Source organism: Eucyclogobius newberryi, unplaced genomic scaffold (genome assembly GCF_026437365.1).
Source record: "Eucyclogobius newberryi isolate DKJ021-1_F unplaced genomic scaffold, fEucNew1.0.hap1 SCAF_15, whole genome shotgun sequence".
Classification (NCBI taxonomy): Eukaryota; Metazoa; Chordata; class Actinopteri; order Gobiiformes; family Gobiidae; genus Eucyclogobius; species Eucyclogobius newberryi.
In genome coordinates, this window is record NW_027315779.1 from 7,744,715 (window position 1) to 7,763,911 (window position 19,197).

Sequence of the window (19,197 nt, forward strand, 5' to 3'; positions counted from 1 at the left end):
TTAGTTCAGACTTTAGCCCCAGTTCGACGCCAATGTTGATGTTTTCTTTGAGCAAGAGTGAACGATGATCATATTCTGTTCAGGTTAAAGATACAATTTCATACAGGTTTAAAGAAAGTTGTGTTTAATATAACTTGCCGACTCCTCCTAAAACCATCCACCATCTTTCGCACACTATTCACAGATCGATGGTGTGTTGCTCAAATCGCGAGGCAGCTTCGGGGCGATCGTAACCCCAGCGTCAGCACTCGCCGGCTCCTCCGCTGCAGTGTTTGTAGATCATCCGGCTCCTGGCCCACCGCCACCGCACGTAAAGTTTCATCTGGAACTCTCACGTCTGGAGAAAAGCGACGGCGAGGCGGTCGAAGTGAAGGAAACCTCAGTCAGTCTGTCCCTCTGGCCGTCGGCTGAAAACTGACGTGCTCCGAGTGATCAGGTCACGCAGCTTTGTATGGAACAATCCGGACACTTGCTTTTTTTCCCCCGTTCTTAATGATTTTCTGGCCCGTCGTTGGCGTTACCAGACAGGACAGCAGAGCGTGAAATGGGGATGAGAGAGAGCACAGTAAAAAACGGGTAAAATCCTAATTTAGACGATTTTAGCGGCATTTATTGCATCAATTTTACTTCTTGATTGTGACATTTTGATTCCATAAAGCTTTAGCTGCGTCACATGCTGCAGGAGAAGTGATGAGAGTTGGTTTTGGTGTCAATAGTCATGAATAATCGATTTCTCTACGACGCTTCTTCTAAAAATAACTCAAACTAATATTGTGACACGACCACTACTTTCAAATCAACTATTTTCTTGTCATAATGTTGCGTATTATATGCAAATGAATGTCATCTAATGCATTTCAAATAGTTTCTAACAGCAAACTGACAAACAATCAGTGCACACAGCTGGCTACGTTTTTCTGTTAGTTATTTTATCCTTGTCACAACTTCTCTGTTGTGCTCAAGTGAGAAATAAGATAATAAATGCTACAGGAAATGAAAAATACAACGTTCAGCCTTCGCTCGTAAAAGCTTCTTCTGGTTTGTGAGCATTATGTTAAGAGTTGTAGTCGATATAGTCACGTCCTTTCAAATAACAACCTGCACATTCAAGTTTATCATTTAGCACGAATAACACGAGGACTTTGCATCGCTGCCAACAAACCTGAGGCCAAGTCCTTCTCTTTATACAGTGAATAGTGTGTGATTACAACACGCCCGAGCACCTCGCAGGGGACAAAATGGGGCTAAACCCTCTAAGATAGCGCCCTAAGCCAAAGCCGCCCTCCAGGAAGTCGATGAACCAGGACTCACACATATGCCCCAAACATAACGTGTTCAAAAGCATTAAACTGGACCTCAAAGTGACCATTGGACATAATATAGTCATCTGTCTGTTTTACAAGAGTTAGTAATGGTAAAGAACTTCATAAATAACACTCTTTTCCTCAAAATGATCCTTTTCCCTTTGATTATTTAGTCCAGAGACGCGACGAGACGCAAGAGTTTTTACATTGTTTTTAATAAATAAACTGTTCGGTTCCGATCGCATCAAGTTTGGCCGCACAATTTCAAGATGTATTTATTTATTTCAGGTTTTTGCTGCCGTCGTAAACAGCGCTTTTGGGAACAACAGCTGCTCAGGAGGTGTAACTTACTCAGCAAATAACCAAGCCAAATGTAAACTATTGTCCTATACCTTTTAGGACAAGATTAAAATGAAAAGGTCTGAGTTCATAAGAGCACTCTTCACTGCATTTGTATCTCACCGAATTTTGAAAACACATCACATTTATGATTACCGTATTTTCCGTACTATAAGTCTTTTTTCATCGTTTTGGCCGGGGTGCGACTTATACTCCGGAGCGACTTATATGTGATATTATCCATTATTTTCACACTGGCAACCACAAGAGGTTGCTCTAGGCTCTAAGCGACGCAGAAGAAGAATTTGCACTTCCTCTGGAGTTTGTGGAGTTGTTTAGAAGTGACACAGAGGAAGAAGAATTGAATGGATTTAGTGATTTGGGGTAAAACTGATGCTTTGGTAAACTTGTTAGCATGTTCTTTATGCTATAGTTATCTGAATAACTGTTAATATGTTACGTTAACATACCAGACACTTACCACAGTTCTGTCTGTGCCTCATGTAGCTGAAGGTGTTAGCGTTAGCATACGTCATGTAGCTGAAGGTGTTAGCATTAGCATACGTCATGTAGCTGAAGGTGTTAGCGTTAGCATACGTCATGTAGCTGAAGGTGTTAGCATTAGCATACGTCATGTAGCTGAAGGTGTTAGTGTTAGCATACGTCATGTAGCTGAAGGTGTTAGCGTTAGCATACGTACACCTATTCACCATGTTCTCTAAACTGTTATTATTTTTAAACTGCATTTACAGATTAAATGTCAGTTCTTGGTCTTGGATTTTATAAGATAAATTTCCCCCAAAAATGCAACTTCTTCAGTGCAACTTATAGTTCGGAAAATACGGTAAATCTATTTTGAGTTTTTGGTGATACAAAGCAAACAAAACATTCATTTCCCACTAAAATTTAAAGCTACATTTTAATGCTTTATAAACCAAAGAAATGAAAGGGTAGTCACATCTTTGAACCTAAAACTTGTTGCTTTTACTACTACATTTTGGACAAAAGCCGATCAGTTTTCTTTTGCTTCTCATGTGCCTTTGTTTCCCAGTCAGATCCACCACTGAAAAGCCCGTCGTCCTCTGCCTTTGACCACGGTTTCCTCCTCCGCTGGGCCCTTCCTCCGGGCCCTTCCCCAGCCCGAACGCTCCAGGGACCGTGAGCAACACACAGTCAACTATTGTCGCCGCGTTTGTTAACAATGATGTTTGTCAGAGCGTGGACAGTGACGCTCAGTGACGCTGGGGAACGCGCCGATCCCATCGCGGCGGAAGAGACGAGCTTTCCTGGTTATTGTGAGAAGGGATTTGCCTTTTCTATTAGAGACGTTTACGTGTGACAGGAACGCTCGGTAATAGACGAGGAGGAGCGCTAATAATAAGCTACTTCTGACAAACACACACACACACACACACGAACACAAACACACACACACGAACTCACACACACACACAAACACACACAAACACACACACACACAAACACACGAACACACACACAAACACACACGAACACACACACACACGAACACACACACACACACACACGAACACACACACAAACACACGAACACACACACACACAAACACACACGAACACACACACACGAACGAACACACACACACACACACGCGAACACACACACACACGAACACACACACACGAACACACACACACACACACACAAACACACACGAACACACACACAAACACACGAACACACACACACACACGAACACACACACACACACACACACAAACACACAAACACACACACACACAAACACACACACACACACACAAACACACACACGAACACACACACACACACACAGACGAACACACACACACACACACACGAACACACACACACACACACGAACACACACACACACAAACACACACACACACACAAACACACACACACACACAAACACACACACACGCACACACACACACACACACACGAACACACACACACATACACAAACACACGAACACACACACAAACACACACACACACACACACGAACACACACAAACACACACACACACACACACACACATACACACACACACACACACACGAACGAACACACACACACACGAACACACACACACACACACACACACACAAACACACACACACAAACACACACGAACACACACATACACACACACACACACGAACACACACACACGAACACACACACACATACACAAACACACGAACACACACACAAACACATACACACACACACGAACGAACACACACACACACACACAAACACACACACACACACACAAACACACACACACAAACACACACACACACGAACACACACATACACACACACATGAACACACACACACACACACACACACAAACACACACACACGCACACACAAACACACACACACACACACACGAACACACACACACACACACGAACACACACACACACACACACAAACACACACACACACGAACACACACACACACACGAACACACACACACACACACACACACACGAACACACACACACACAAACACACACACACATGAACCAATCGATCACTGTTGAGCGCGTTGCCCTGAGGCGTCACCTGCTTGTGGAGATTGACACGTTTGTTGCTCTGTGGGGTTGTCAAGCGTCGAAAATCACATACCGTATTTTCCGCACTATAAGGCGCACTTAAAAGCCTTTGATTTTCTCCCAAAACGACAGAGCGCATTATAATACAAGCGCCTTATATATGGATTCACTCTGGTCGTGCTTACTGACCGCGAAGCGATTTTGTGTGGTGCACGTTGGAAAATAGACCATTCATTGGCCGTGCGCCTTATAGTGCGGAATATACGGTACTCAAACTAGTATCGAAACTAGCAAATACATACATCCCTTTTACAGCTCAAAACTTGACTATTCCTGACCAGTTTTAGAATGATCTTGATCTTTTGTCAGAGCTAGTTTAAGACCACAGTTTTTGATAAAGAAAGTGCAATTATGTCATGTTGAAAATGATTGAATAAATGAATCAAAACCAGTGTAGAAACCTTGACCTAAAGAGCATCATGACAACTCTACTATAACGTGGAACATTCCAGGTGGAGCAATAACATTGATCCGATCTGATCAGGGTCAGATAGTTCAACTCGTTAAACATTTGAATAAAAGCGTTAGTTTAGTGGGTTTTATAAGCAGAGGGTTGGTGGTTCAATCCTGGCTCTGATCAGTGGGATATTTATCAAAAACTAGATCATATTGCAATGGTTGTTATGGAAATGTGCTAAATCAGAAGATTGAGTGTTTGCCTATGATTAAAACCGTTACAAATGAGCTGAAAGTGAGACAAAACGTGTAGCGTAATCTCCCAAATAAGAATAATAAACCATAAAACCAGACCATAAAAATAGACCATAAAATGAACCCGAAAAGTGAAGAAATATCACGTGATCACGTGATATTTCTTCACTTTTCGGGTTCATTTTATGGTCGCCTCACGTTTTGTGCAACACTCGAACCTCAACCAAGTCGGACACGGACACATTTGGCACATCCGAGGGGAAAACCTCCAAAAGTCACACGAGTATGAGCTCGGACACGTTTCTAAGTGAATTCAAAGGCGTAAATCACTGCACTTTCCAAGCCCTTCAAAACAAGAGCTCAGGTCCTCAGTCGGCTCCGCTCTGCCAGCTGCAGTGACCCCGGAAGCTCCACGCATTAACAAGCAGATGGCGGCCGAGAAAACGATACGCCCGCGAAGACCGTGTCAGCTAATTGTATTTAAAGGAAAGTGCCACCACGGCGCAGCGGCCAGGACAAAAGCGCTGCCGTTACCTCTCGCAGAAGGTGTGCAGACAGGGCAGGACTTTGGGGTTCCTGTAGTGATCCAGGCAGATGCTGCAGACCAGGAACTGTTTGTCGATCTGCCGCACTACAGGACTGGTGCTCCCCGCCTCCCTCTTGGCCATCGTCGTGGACATTCAGATGCCGGCGCCGCCACAGCTGAAAGCCTACGCAAAAAACAAGGCATCAATTAGTAATGTCGCAAAAGGACAAATTGTCACGGGTGTAATGAAGGTTTTGAGAGTGGTTAGGAGCAGGGGAAAAGCCCAGAGGAGGTACCAGGAACTCGAGGCGATAAATCTGCCTAATTCCTTCAATGGGGACAAAAACGTGCCATTGTTGAGATGGTTTTCTAGGTTAATACCAGAAGAAAACGAGGAGAAAGGGAGAACTGTGTGAATGCAAGTGGGAAACGTCAGTAGTGTTTGAGTTTGAGTTGAGCTTTTAAACAATCATTCAAAAGTCTAGACACATTGCAACCACAAGTCATAAAGAAGTATTTATACTTGTACAAAGCCTAGGAATACTTTATTCATATGACAAAACACATGGAGGATTTTGGTTTCCTATATATTGACCGATAACAACTTTTGATTTGATTATTCATCTCAAGAGGGTATTCTTCATGTAAATAAAATAAATAAAAAAAATATTTATTTTATTTACATAAATAAAATAAATAAAATAAATAAAATAAATAAAATAAATAAAATAAATAAAATAAATAAAATTGAATAAAATTGAATAAAACAAATATAAATAAATACAATCAATATTTAACTATATTTTTTATACCATCTTCTAAACATTAATACAGTTGAGGGGATTTGCTCAAGAAGGGATAGAATAATATGTTTATCGCTCTAAAATAAGATTCCTCTTTTTAAAACACTGATAGACAAAGAGTAATTTGTATGCCGTCAACATTTTTTGGCGCTTATCGCTTTTTGCAATTTTTTTTCATCTCTTTTTGCAAATTAACTCTCATTTTGCTCCCTGAACTTCAACAAAACACACTTTTAACAGTTTCAATTAACACAAAAATGTCAGAAATTGGCTCAGAACCACACACGTACTAATGAAGAATTGGCTATAGACCTGTTAATTAAAAATACCCAAGAAGATCACTGACATTTAGAGAAGACTGAATCCCGCTCTTTATCAAATTGTGATTAATTGCACGGTAATGTATCAAAGAACATCAGTATTGGACATTTACACGTACGTTACTAATACATAGTAGAAAAAGCTTCAGTTGTAGTCATCTGGACTCAGTTTGAAAAAGTAGACGTTTCGACTCTCATCCAAGAGTCATTGTCAATAACAGAATTTAGGTCGGGAACTCCGATATTAATACTGTTCTGTGGTAAGACCCGCCCATTGGGAGGAGCCTTCCTGAAGTAGAAGGAGTTGTTTGTTTCAACAGAAACTCCCCCCTTGTATCTACCGAGCTAGCCTATTCAGAATCTTAATGGGCTATTAGAATCCTCTTTGTCTTTGTGAGACCCTGGCTCAACCACCCTGAGTACCTGATTAGCATTTGAATGCCCTGGTCCTTTACCTTTCCAGGGGTTCAGTAACCCATTATAGATAACAGGAAGATTAAACCTAAGCCCTCCATTTCTGTTTAAAGAAGGTCTTTCTTTTTTAACAAAAATAGCTTCCTTGACTCCTCTTTCAAACCATCTTTTCTCCTGCTTAAAACCTTCACCTCACCGTCTTCAAACGAGTGATTAGAGGCTCAAGATGGAGATGCACGGCACTCTGAGGTCCTGAACTTGTATTTCTTCTGTGCTGATAAAGCCTCTTGTGTAGAGGCTGTTTCGTCTCACCTATGTAACGTTCTTTACAGCTTTCTTCACCGCATTGGATCGAATAAACTACATTGCTCTGTTTTTGAGTCGGCAACTTGTCCTTTGGGTGAACCAGTTTTTGTCTTAAAGTGTTTCCTGGTTTAAAATAAACAGGGACTTCGTGTTGTCTAAAAATTCTTTGCAGTTTTTCCGACAGGCCAGACACATAAGGGATAGAAACACTCTTCCTTCTCTGTTCAGTTTCCCTTTTGTCCTGCTTCTTGGTTCTCTTCACTCTGTTGAGGGCCCAAGCGGGGTAACCACAGGCTGAGAGGGCATTACGGACATGTTTTTCCTCTTTCTTCTTGCCCTCTGAGCTGGTGGGCACACCTTGAGCTCTGTGTTGTAAGGTTCTGATCACACCCAGCTTGTTCTGTAGTGGGTGGTTGGAACCAAAGAGCAGATACTGGTCCGTGTGTGTAGGTTTCCTATATACTTCTTTTTGGAGTTTCCCGTCCTCTCCTCTGATCGTGGAACAATCAAGAAAGGCCAAGCGATTCTCCTTAGCGTCTTCTCTTGTAAACCTGATATGTGGGTCCACAGCATTGATGTGATCAGAGAAGGTTTCCAGCTCTTGTTTCTTGATTGTTACAAAAGTATCATCGACATAGCGGAGCCACAGTTTTGGGGCTATGCCTGAGAATGAGGACAGTGCCTTCTTCTCAAAGTGCTCCATGTACAGGTTGGCCACTATGGGTTACTAATACACTTAGTTAAGATGACATTACTTTGTTGCTTTTAAAGAGAAAACTCATAGAACTTAAATACGTACTGCATATATCACTTATTTCACAGTTTTACATAAGTGAGGATGTTTTGTCCTCAAAGTCTCACAGTAAATCTCTTTAATATCTCAGGTTGCTAGACGACTGCCTGTAGGTCACAAAGTTTAGCAGCAGAGCTCTCTATTACTCATTGTATTACTAAATGGAAATGTCTTTATTCTCGTGTAACCACAACATTTGATATATCTGTGCAGAAAGAGGCCCCAAAGCTTACATAACCTCATCTCTTATGAAAATCCAGCCCTGACACAGACACACACACACACACACACGTTTTCTGCCTAGCAACACAAGCTGCGTCTCACGATGGCCCACTTTTACACTCATCAAAGCTTTTACAGATAAGGCTCAATTACGCCGCTGTATTATGAGGGTTTATTCTTTAATGGAGCAAGTGATTGTAGAAGCTAATAATAAAATGTAAAGGAGAAGAAGGAAACAGAAAGGTAAAGACAGACTTGTAAATGTTGTTCTTATGATGGCTGTGAATTTAGACATGTATAAGTGTTGTCACGAAGCAAAAATGTAAAACTCGATTTGATACTAAGGAAAAGGCTCGAGACTTTCTTCGTTTTACTGTGTGGTCTTACACTAGTTCTGAAACAGCTCAAGAATATTCTAAAATTGATCAGAAAAGGTCCAATTTTGTCCTGTCTCTGATTTTGCACAAATACATGTTTTAGTATTGATTAATATCAGATTTTCGATACTTTTGACAAACCCTACATTGCATAAAAACACATTAAGTGGGACGCCTGCTACCTCTCATGGAGATGTTATTACTTTACCTGGAATGTTCCACAAAATGGCATTAAACGTATCAATCTTGCATTTATTCAATTACAGATGGTTTTGTGCTGGAAACAATAAAACAAATACACTAAAAACTGAAAAACATGCATTGTTATTGTGAGTGGACACAGAGCACTGATCATAATGTGGTCACATGAAAGTATCAGCAATCACATACTAATCAATGGTAGAAGTAGTATTGAAAGTATCAATATAAAAAAGTCACATTAATAGAACTTATTTTGAGTTTTAGAATGATCAGAACTACTATCGAGAATTGAATATCGAGCCAATTCCTTAGTATGAAAATAAGGTTTAACTAAAGTATCATGACACTAACTTACGTTACATACATTACATGCACTTTTAAAAATAATCTTCTATATCAAATCCAAAATAATCTTGTCCTCATTTACTCGTCCTAAAACATAAAAAACAACGCTTGACTCGCATGACGTAACGTGCAGATTCCATCCTATTTCCGTCTTGTGTTACTAACCGACTCAAGTCATTTACTGGATTTTCTCAGTGGGTCAACATCCATAATTCATAACGCAGACACAGACACGCTCGCACACGGCAGCGCTTTGCCACCTCGCCGCTCCACACCCGTGACCGTGACAACGCGGCCACTAAAGTCGTCTACAGTTATTAAATCCCTCCTCCTGCTGCACCGCCACATCCGTCCCATCTGCATCTCGCCCTCATCTCTGCCCGTTGTTCCTTTTGAAGCTCAAGCTAAAGCGGAGGATCTGGTCGGATATGGACGGTGCGAAGGTCACGTCTTAAGCTGACGAGCATCTGACAGACATCGGCACTACAGAGATGCACGACAGTGTGTCAGGGTTTACAGCGTCCTCGTAAGTAGATTAAAGAGTCAGTGTGTGGGTTTTCTGCCGTGATTATAAATGTGGCACAGCGGCAGGGCATCGTTTCTACCCTAGGACGTCTCAAATCTCCAACCACGTAAAGAAAAAGGGCCAATAGACATCATTTGCACTGTTATTGACCTGTAAACATGCTTTAATTGTGCTTTCTTGTGTTTTAAAACAACAAAAAGTGGTTAGAAAAGACTAAATTACTTCACGTCACTGTGGAGTTTGCTTCTGTGGTCAGTGGTCTCATTTATAAAGCGCACAGACAAACAAAAATGTTTCCACGTTAAGTTTGTGATCTGTAAAAAGACAACGTTAGATCGAAATGTGCCGTGACGATCTGAAGACGAGAAAATAACTAAAATGAGTGCATTTGAGGACGTTTGCGTTTGGTCCGTATATGTACACTTTTCTAAAAACTGTAAATTTGCATACATATTAAGCCTATTTAAAAAAAAAAAAATGTATTCTTATTTTTTATCTGATAGCTTATTGTTATTCTTATGTAGATTTAAATTGTTCCTCTGTTTATGTTGCACCGAAGCACCAAGACAAGTTCTTATGTTGACAATGACAATAAACCATTTCTGACACAGACACAGACACAGACACAGACACAGACACAGACACAGACACAGACACAGACACAGACACAGACACAGACACAGACACAGACACAGACACAGACACAGACACAGACACAGACACAGACACTGACACTGACACTGACACTGACACTGACACTGACACTGACACTGACACTGACACTGACACTGACACTGACACTGACACTGACACTGACACTGACACTGACACTGACACTGACACTGACACTGACACTGACACTGACACTGACACTGACACAGACACAGACACAGACACAGACACTGACACTGACACTGACACTGACACTGACACTGACACTGACACTGACACTGACACTGACACTGACACTGACACTGACACTGACACTGACACTGACACTGACACTGACACTGACACTGACACTGACACTGACACTGACACTGACACTGACACTGACACTGACACTGACACTGACACTGACACTGACACTGACACTGACACTGACACTGACACTGACACTGACACTGACACTGACACTGACACTGACACTGACACTGACACTGACACTGACACTGACACTGACACTGACACTGACACAGACACAGACACAGACACAGACACAGACACAGACACAGACACAGACACAGACACAGACACAGACACAGACACTGACACTGACACTGACACTGACACTGACACTGACACTGACACTGACACTGACACTGACACTGACACTGACACTGACACTGACACTGACACTGACACTGACACTGACACTGACACTGACACTGACACTGACACTGACACTGACACTGACACTGACACTGACACTGACACTGACACTGACACTGACACTGACACTGACACTGACACTGACACAGACACAGACACAGACACAGACACAGACACAGACACAGACACAGACACAGACACAGACACAGACACTGATACTGATACTGATACTGATACTGATTCTGATTCTGATTCTGAACACAAATAATAATGTTTTTGTTTCATGTTACACTGAGGAACATTTCGTCTAAAGCCCAAACGTCTCACTGCAGACGAGGAGGTCATAGAGAAGTCGCACAGTTTTGCAAATGGAATGTTTCTCATCCAGTTTTCCAACAATCTAAAGCGTTCACAATTTGCTAAATTTACAGCGCTCTGGGCCAAAAAGGAGAAGAGCGGTCACGGGGGATTACGCACACTCCCTCTAGTTCAGGACTCATTACTTTTCAATCAACACATAACATTTTTTATCCCACAATGGTAAAAGAAAAATGTATATAAATTAGACACAAAACTGAATCAATCTTTTTTTCTATGGTACATCTTACTTTTACCTGAATTGATGAGTATAAATAGTTACTAGTTTGCTTACTCCAATATTGCAACTTCTAAGTCAATCATTTAGCGCAACAGTCTTCTCCAGGATGATCCTTTACATTAATGTATTGAAAATGACTACAGCAAATATGGAGATTTAAAAAGGCTGGATTAAAAGGCCACACGTGCAGGAATAAAACACTCTTTAGGTCTAAAATCGCTGCGCTCCAAAACCGTCTTCTCATCCAAACAGGAGGAAACTGAAGTGGATTCAACTTAATGGATTGATTCTTTTGTCTCGAGCAAAACTATCAATTATAAGACAGGTTTAAATGGAACGAGAGAATAGTTTGTGAGTGTAATTGGACCAGATCAGACACGGGATGTTTCAGCGGCTCGTTCATCTGTGCAGTGCAGTTACACAACAGTCATTTGATCAAGTCCACTTTTAGAATGAAGTGTTAGCGGTGCAGGCAAAGGGCTAAAACCAGCGCTGAGCTCATGTGTTTACCTCGGCCCGTACTTTGAAAAGAGCATTTAAGGACTCAACAATATCCAAATCTCTCTGTACAATATCATTACAATATCATTCTCCCGGTGCGATATTTATTTCAGTATTTCAAAGCGGTTAACAGGATTGTAGAAATACCTTGAAAAGCCTCCGGTATGAATAATTGAGTGTCTGCGTGATGACTATATGTTCTACAATCTATTTAGCCAGTTTCAACTCCTTAACGCTTCAATCGATTTCAACATGTTATACCTCATTATGATCACTTTCACAGTAGTACGTGTGCTATTACTTTTGACATTTGACCAAGAGAGAGAGAGAGAGAGAGAGAGAGGAGAGAGAGAGAGAGAGAGAGAGAGAGAGAGAGAGAGAGAGAGAGAGAGAGAGAGAGAGAGAGAGAGAGCGAGAGAGAGAGAGAGAGAGAGAGAGGCAGACACTCTAGTTATTACTGTCATATTCCAAAGAATTCAGATAGAAAAGTGCAGGTAAATAACAGGTTTACTGCACGGAAATGGAACAAAGGATCATAGTTTATGTAGTTCCATAGTTCTTTTTCAAATCTTTTCAGCAAAGGAGATTGTAATCCCATATAATGTGACAGCCCGCGATATCATTGTAGGACTTTGGATGAAACAATAGATCATCACTTTGTGTCCAAATTGTTCATTTTGTTTGATGATCGAGGTGAGAATGTGAGGTCCAGGTCCGGGTGTTCACTTTGGTCATGAACTTCAGACAACTTTCACTGTTTTAAAGGGACATGATATGCAAAATCAACTTAAATGATCTTTTAATCTCGTTACAACAGTGTTTCTTCATCATAATCCCTGTCCTGGTTTCATCACGCTGTATCAGAGGTGGTCAAAGTACTGCTCTTCATCACCTGAGTAAAAGTACAGATACACCTGGTCACATAATATTCCAATACAAGTGAAAGTACCTCAGTGAAGTTATTACAGTACTGGATTCACAGTAGAATGTACTTAACTCAAGTATCGAAAGTAAATCATTTTCAATTGCGGCTTCGAGAATAAATAAAAACCATAGTTGGTTCATTCTAAAGACAAGATGCCAGTTGTGTTTTTGTCGTACCCTCAGTTCATAAATACAGTATAAAGTATGTAAAAAAATAGATTAGAAAGGCATATTTGGTCATAAAGAGTACACTGAATTAAGGAATTCAATTAGCCCATATTTTCTATATTTACAATTTCCAAAACAAAAGCAAAAATGAGCTCAACTGTCACTATTATTAATGGTCTTCAAACTTGATTAAAGCCACGTTACACCAGAGTGTGACTTTCGCAGCCACAACACGAGCAGGAGAAAACCTTCAGTTACAGCATCTGCACAAAACACAGCGAGCTTCATTTAAGGCTTTAAAAGGAACAAAAGACGAGCAAAACTCCTCCACAAAATGACTTTGTACTTGGAGCCTTTTTTAGAAATGTAGTGAAGTCGAAAGTATTACATTTGTCTTTCCACTGTAGGGGGAAAGTAATACGTACTCCGCTTAAATACTAAATTACAGCTCCTTAAATCTGTACTTAACTAACAGTCCTTAGGTAAATATACTTAGTTACTGACCTCATCTCTGTAGTAAATTCCCAGTGATACATAAAGAGTTCTAAAATATCACGTAGCAGCTTTTTAAGAATAAAAAAAAATGTAAATGACGATCCACTGCTCGTTACGGTGAAATGCCACTATGAAGAGGCGGGGCTTATCATTGTGCAGGAAGTCAATGGACCTGTTTGTGTTCAGACACTTCAGATCAATGTTGCAGTTCAATACTAAGCACCCAAAATGGTGAAGTCCTATATGAGGTGCTTAAAGACATTATAGTAACGTGGCAACCGTGGTAAACACAAGTAGACTTCTGTTCTTGGTCAGTTCAGTGGGAAACACTTAGCACAGCGCTGACAAAAACACCAGCTGTCTGTCAAACTGCTTTGAGCGTGAGGCGGTCACGCTTTTACGCTACACACATTTGCGGTCGTACAGAGACAGCGGTGGATAAAACCTGAGAGCGTTTACCGCTGCTTGAAGTCTAATACTCACTTCTGACAGTGAAGTAAGTGTGACAAGTTAATAGTAAGGCTTGAGAAAACATGGGAGCCTCAGAGATCTGTGTTTGACAGTTAAAAAGACCAAATCAAGTCCAGACAGGCCGGATATTTGGGAAAAAAGTCGTCCTAATACCATTAAAGCAGAAGTGTTATAATTCCGTGTACTTTCAGTAACAACAGTCGTGTTTGAGCGGCCTGACTGACTAATGCTGCGGATTACAGGCTTTAAATGTGGAGCAAACTCTAGCTTTTTAAAGGAAGTGTCTTTGTTGTTTTTGTGACCGTGGGTATGAACATAAAGAAAGTATTTACTGCTAAAGTGAATTCAATAAATTGTAACATGTCGCACGGTGCAAAACTATGTCACGTATGTGGATGGAAGTATGTTACATCATAATACCACTTTTCTCCATGGAGACAAGCAGGTGATGACACCAGGCTAAGTTACATGTCAGATCTGTGGAGAAGTGACCATGTTCAATGAGGAGCATGTTTTTCAAGGTTCAGTTCTTACAATAAAATCACATGTAATTGAATAAATGCTCATTAGGTAAGTTGAATGCCATACTCTGGAACATTCTACAAAATGCAATAACATCTTTGTGAAGACAAGCAGGTGGCAGAGCATGTTCAGAGAAGTTACATGATGCCTCTTTAAGACAGAGCTGTGAAGAGAAGAAAGTGTGTCTAAAGTTACTATTGTACAATTTAATACAAACATAATCAAGCAAATGTGACGTTTAACTTGATCAAGAACTGACTTAAAGCTACTACATTGAATACAAACTGATCATAAATTCTTCCTTTGGTTCTCAAACTGACGTACCACAGTTTGAGAACCAAAGCAATAGTCAATAGACCTGGTTTAGCTTTAGTCTGGACTGCTTTAGTCCTGTTGTGGATCTGTTTAGACCTGGTTTAGCATTAGTCTGGACTGCTTTAGTCCTGTTGTGGATCTGTTTAGACCTGGTTTAGCATTAGTCTGGACTGCTTTAGTCCTGTTGTGGATCTGTTTAGACCTGGTTTAGCATTAGTCTGGACTGCTTTAGTCCTGTTGTGGATCTGTTTAGACCTGGTTTAGCATTAGTCTGGACTGCTTTAGTCCTGTTGTGGATCTGTTTAGACCTGGTTTAGCATTAGTCTGGACTGCTTTAGTCCTGTTATTTTTAAAAAAAAAAAATTAAAACATAAATAAATAAATACATTTAAATAAAACAGGACAAAACCAGAGAGAACGAAAACAAAGGAAGCATCCAAAGAAAAGGAAGATAAAGAACACAAAGTCCAACATAAGAGTCTATGACAGGTTTGTAACTGCTGTGTTTCCACATGACATTACCCACGACATTAAGACCTTTTACTAACTCACTTTTACAAATCAACTTGCCATAAATAAACCCACAACAGGCAGTTGTTTAGGCTCAGTGTCAAACCCCTTTAGACTCCACTCTGACCCAACGCACAGGGACAACGCACAGGGACAACGCACAGGGACAACGCACAGGGACAACGCACAGGGACAACGCACAGGGACAACGCACAGGGACAACTCGGACAAAAGAAGACAATAACGTCCACAACCCACTGGAACCATCTCAGTCACTTTCACGAAACAGAACAGAAAAGACACAACTTACTGTCGACTCAAGTCTAGAAAACTCCATGACAAATCCAAGCAAAGGTCAGTGCCCCCCTCCCCCTCACTGACCCATCCCCCCCTCACTGACCCCTCCCCCCCTCACTGACCACTCACTGACCACTCACTGACCACTCTTCCTCTTTTATGGCCTTTTCCCCTCGTCCAGCACAGGAACTTAGGGAGAACCGCAAACACAACAGTGCAGGGTGGAAATGGGAGCCCAGAGCCACGCCCACTGTCAGAACTGTTTACAAGCATGAGCCGGCCGAAGACCCGCCCACCGCCGTCAGCTGATTGGCCGCTGATGCGTCAGGATTGGACTACTGAGCTCTGATTGGTCCGGGGCAAAGTAAGGATTCCGTCAGAGGCCAACAATTCAGGACGGCCAGAGGGAGTCGAGACGAGACACTTTACTTTACTTTACAGTCACCGTAAAGTCTTTATTCACGCTGTAGTTACATGTGGGCAAGAGATCGACATGTTGTGAATGTTGCTTTAAAGATAAGCACGATTAGAACGTCCAACATGTTGTTCATAGTGAAAAATAATACAAAAAGAGCTGATTAAAAACAAAAATGAAACGCTGTAAACGTTCAAATGATAAGGTGTTTTTTGTGCCCGTTTGTGATGACTTTGACAGACATTTGACTGAGACTCCAGTTCATTTGTGTCGATATCGCTCACCCCATAACTGCAGTGCATCCCTGTCATTGTTTGGTGCTAAATGTTACCTTGTTTTATCTTGTTTAATACCAAAATAATAATGCTTTACACCAACTACTAGTGACTACTGACCAGTGCTGAAGCTGAAACGCATACGAGATACGAGAAGTGGGGATCAAACGTAGTCTTAGTGACGAGCACGGACACATTATAGATGGACATTATACATTATACATTATACATTATAGATGGACATGGGATCCACGTGATTTGGTTCACCTTTCTGGGAACTGAGAATACGCAATGAGAATCTGAATAAGATTAAGGTCCACTTTATTAATAGATATAATGCAGAAAAAGCTTCAATTGGCACTGTTTTTAGAAAAAACAAGACGCTTCGTCCTCTCCTTGAACCGACACCTTAACGTGGTGGAGGGGTTTGAGTGCCCGAATGATCCCGGGAGCTATGTTGTCGGGGGTTTCATGCCCCTGGTAGGGTCTCCCAAGGCAAACAGGTCCTAGGTGACGGGTCAGACAAAGATCGGTTCAGAAGCCCCCTATGATGACAACACGAACAAGGCAGTTTACGTCGCCCGGATCGGCATCACCGGGGCCCCATCCTGGAGCCAGGCCTGGGATGGGTGCTCCATGGCGAGCGCCTGGTGGCCGGGTCTTACCCCACGGGGCCCGGCCGGGCACAGCCCGAAAGAGCGACGTGGGGCCGCCCTCCCGTGGGCCCACCACCCGCAGGAGGATCCATAAGGGGCCGGTGCAGAGAGATCTGGGCGGCAGTCGACGCCAGGGGCCTCGGCGACCAGATCTCCAGACACAGACTAACTCTGGGGACATGGAATGTCACCTCGCTGGGGGGAAAGAGCCTGAGCTTGTGCGGGAGGTTGAGCGATACCGACTAGATATAGTCGGCCTCACCTCCACGCACAGTTTGGGCTCTGGAACCCATCTCCTCGAGAGGGGCTGGACGCTCCACTTCTCTGGTGTTGCCCGCGGGGAGAGGCGGCGGGCTGGTGTGGGCTTGCTGATAGCCCCTCAGCTCAGCCGCCACGTGTTGGAGTTTACCCCGGTGAACGAGAGGGTCGCGTCCCTCCGCCTTCGGGTGGGGGACAGGTCTCTCACTGTTGTGGCGGCCTACGGGCCGAACAGCAGTGCAGAGTACCCGGCCTTCTTGGAGTCCTTGGGAGGTGTACTGGACAGTGCACCGACCGGGGACTCCGTTGTTCTACTGGGGGACATCAACGCCCACGTGGGCAATGACAGTGACACCTGGAGAGGGGTGATCGGGAAGAACGGCTTCCCCGATCTGAACCCGAGTGGTGTTCAGTTATTGGACTTCTGTGCTAGCCACGGATTGTCCATAACGAACACCATGTTCAAGCACAAGGGTGTTCATCAGTGCACATGGCACCAGGACACCCTAGGCCGGAGGTCAATGATCGACTTTGTTGTCGTGTCATCAGACCTCCGGCCGCGTGTCTTGGACACTCGGGTGAAGAGAGGGGCAGAGTTGTCAACCGATCACCACCTGGTGGTGAGTTGGATCCGCTGGCGGAGGAGGAAGCCGGACAGACTTGGCAGACCCAAGCGCATTGTGAGGGTCTGTTGGGAACGTCTAGTGGAGCCCTCTGTCAGTAGGGTATTCAACTCGCACCTCCGGGAGAGCTTCTCCCATGTCCCGGGGGAGGCTGGGGACATTGAGTCCGAGTGGACCATGTTCTCCGCCTCCATTGTTGATGCGGCTGCTCGGAGCTGTGGTCACAAGGTCTCCGGTGCCTGTCGTGGCGGCAACCCCCGAACCCGGTGGTGGACACCGGAAGTAAGGGATGCCGTAAGACTGAAGAAGGAGGCCTTTCAGGCCACTCTGGCTTGTAGGTCTCTGGAGGTCATCGACGGGTATCGGCAGGCCAAGCGAGCCGCGGCTCGTGCTGTCGCAGAGGCAAAAACCCGGGCCTGGGAGGAGTTCGGGGAGGCCATGGAGGAGGACTATCGGTCGGCACCAAAGAAATTCTGGCAAACCGTCCGGCGCCTCAGGAGGGGGAAGCAGTGTCTCACCAACACCGTTTACGGTGCGGGTGGAGGCCTGCTGACCTCGACTGGGGATGTCGTCGGACGGTGGAAGGAATACTTTGAGGATCTCCTTAATCCCTCAGTCACGTCTTCCGAAGAGGAAGTAGAGACCGGGGACTCAGAGGCTGGCTCATCCATCACCCAAGCTGAAGTCACTGAGGTTGTTCGCAAACTCCTCGGTGGCAGGGCTCCGGGGGTGGATGATATCTGCCCTGAGTACCTAAAGTATCTGGATGTTGTAGGACTGTCTTGGTTGACACGTCTCTGCAACATCGCGTGGCGTTCGGGGACCGTGCCTCTGGACTGGCAGACCGGGGTGGTGGTCCCTCTGTTCAAGAAGGGGGACCGGAGGGTGTGTTCCAACTACAGAGGGATCACAATCCTCAGCCTCCCAGGTAAGGTCTATTCCAAGGTACTGGAGAGGAGAATCCGACCGATAGTCGAACCTCGGATTCAGGAGGAGCAGAGTGGTTTTCGTCCCGGTCGTGGAACACTGGACCAGCTCTATGCCCTCCATCG

At 43.4% G+C, this 19,197-nt stretch overlaps 1 protein-coding gene across 3 annotated transcripts in view; it reads right to left on the reverse strand.

The window, feature by feature from the left end:
• Positions 1–19,197, reverse strand: part of trim3b (tripartite motif containing 3b) — a 51,472-nt gene that overhangs the window by 18,916 nt on the left and 13,359 nt on the right. For 2 of the 3 annotated variants that reach the window (XM_072445943.1, XM_072445941.1), the window contains exons 1-2: positions 15,932–15,994; positions 5,487–5,662 (exon numbers count right to left, since the gene is read on the reverse strand). In XM_072445943.1, the coding sequence (XP_072302044.1) occupies positions 5,487–5,632 (146 nt within the window). In that variant the 5' untranslated portion in view covers positions 5,633–5,662; positions 15,932–15,994. Of the gene's footprint in view, positions 1–5,486; positions 5,663–15,931; positions 15,995–19,197 lie in introns of those variants that run through there. The other variant, XM_072445942.1, reaches the window with a different exon arrangement.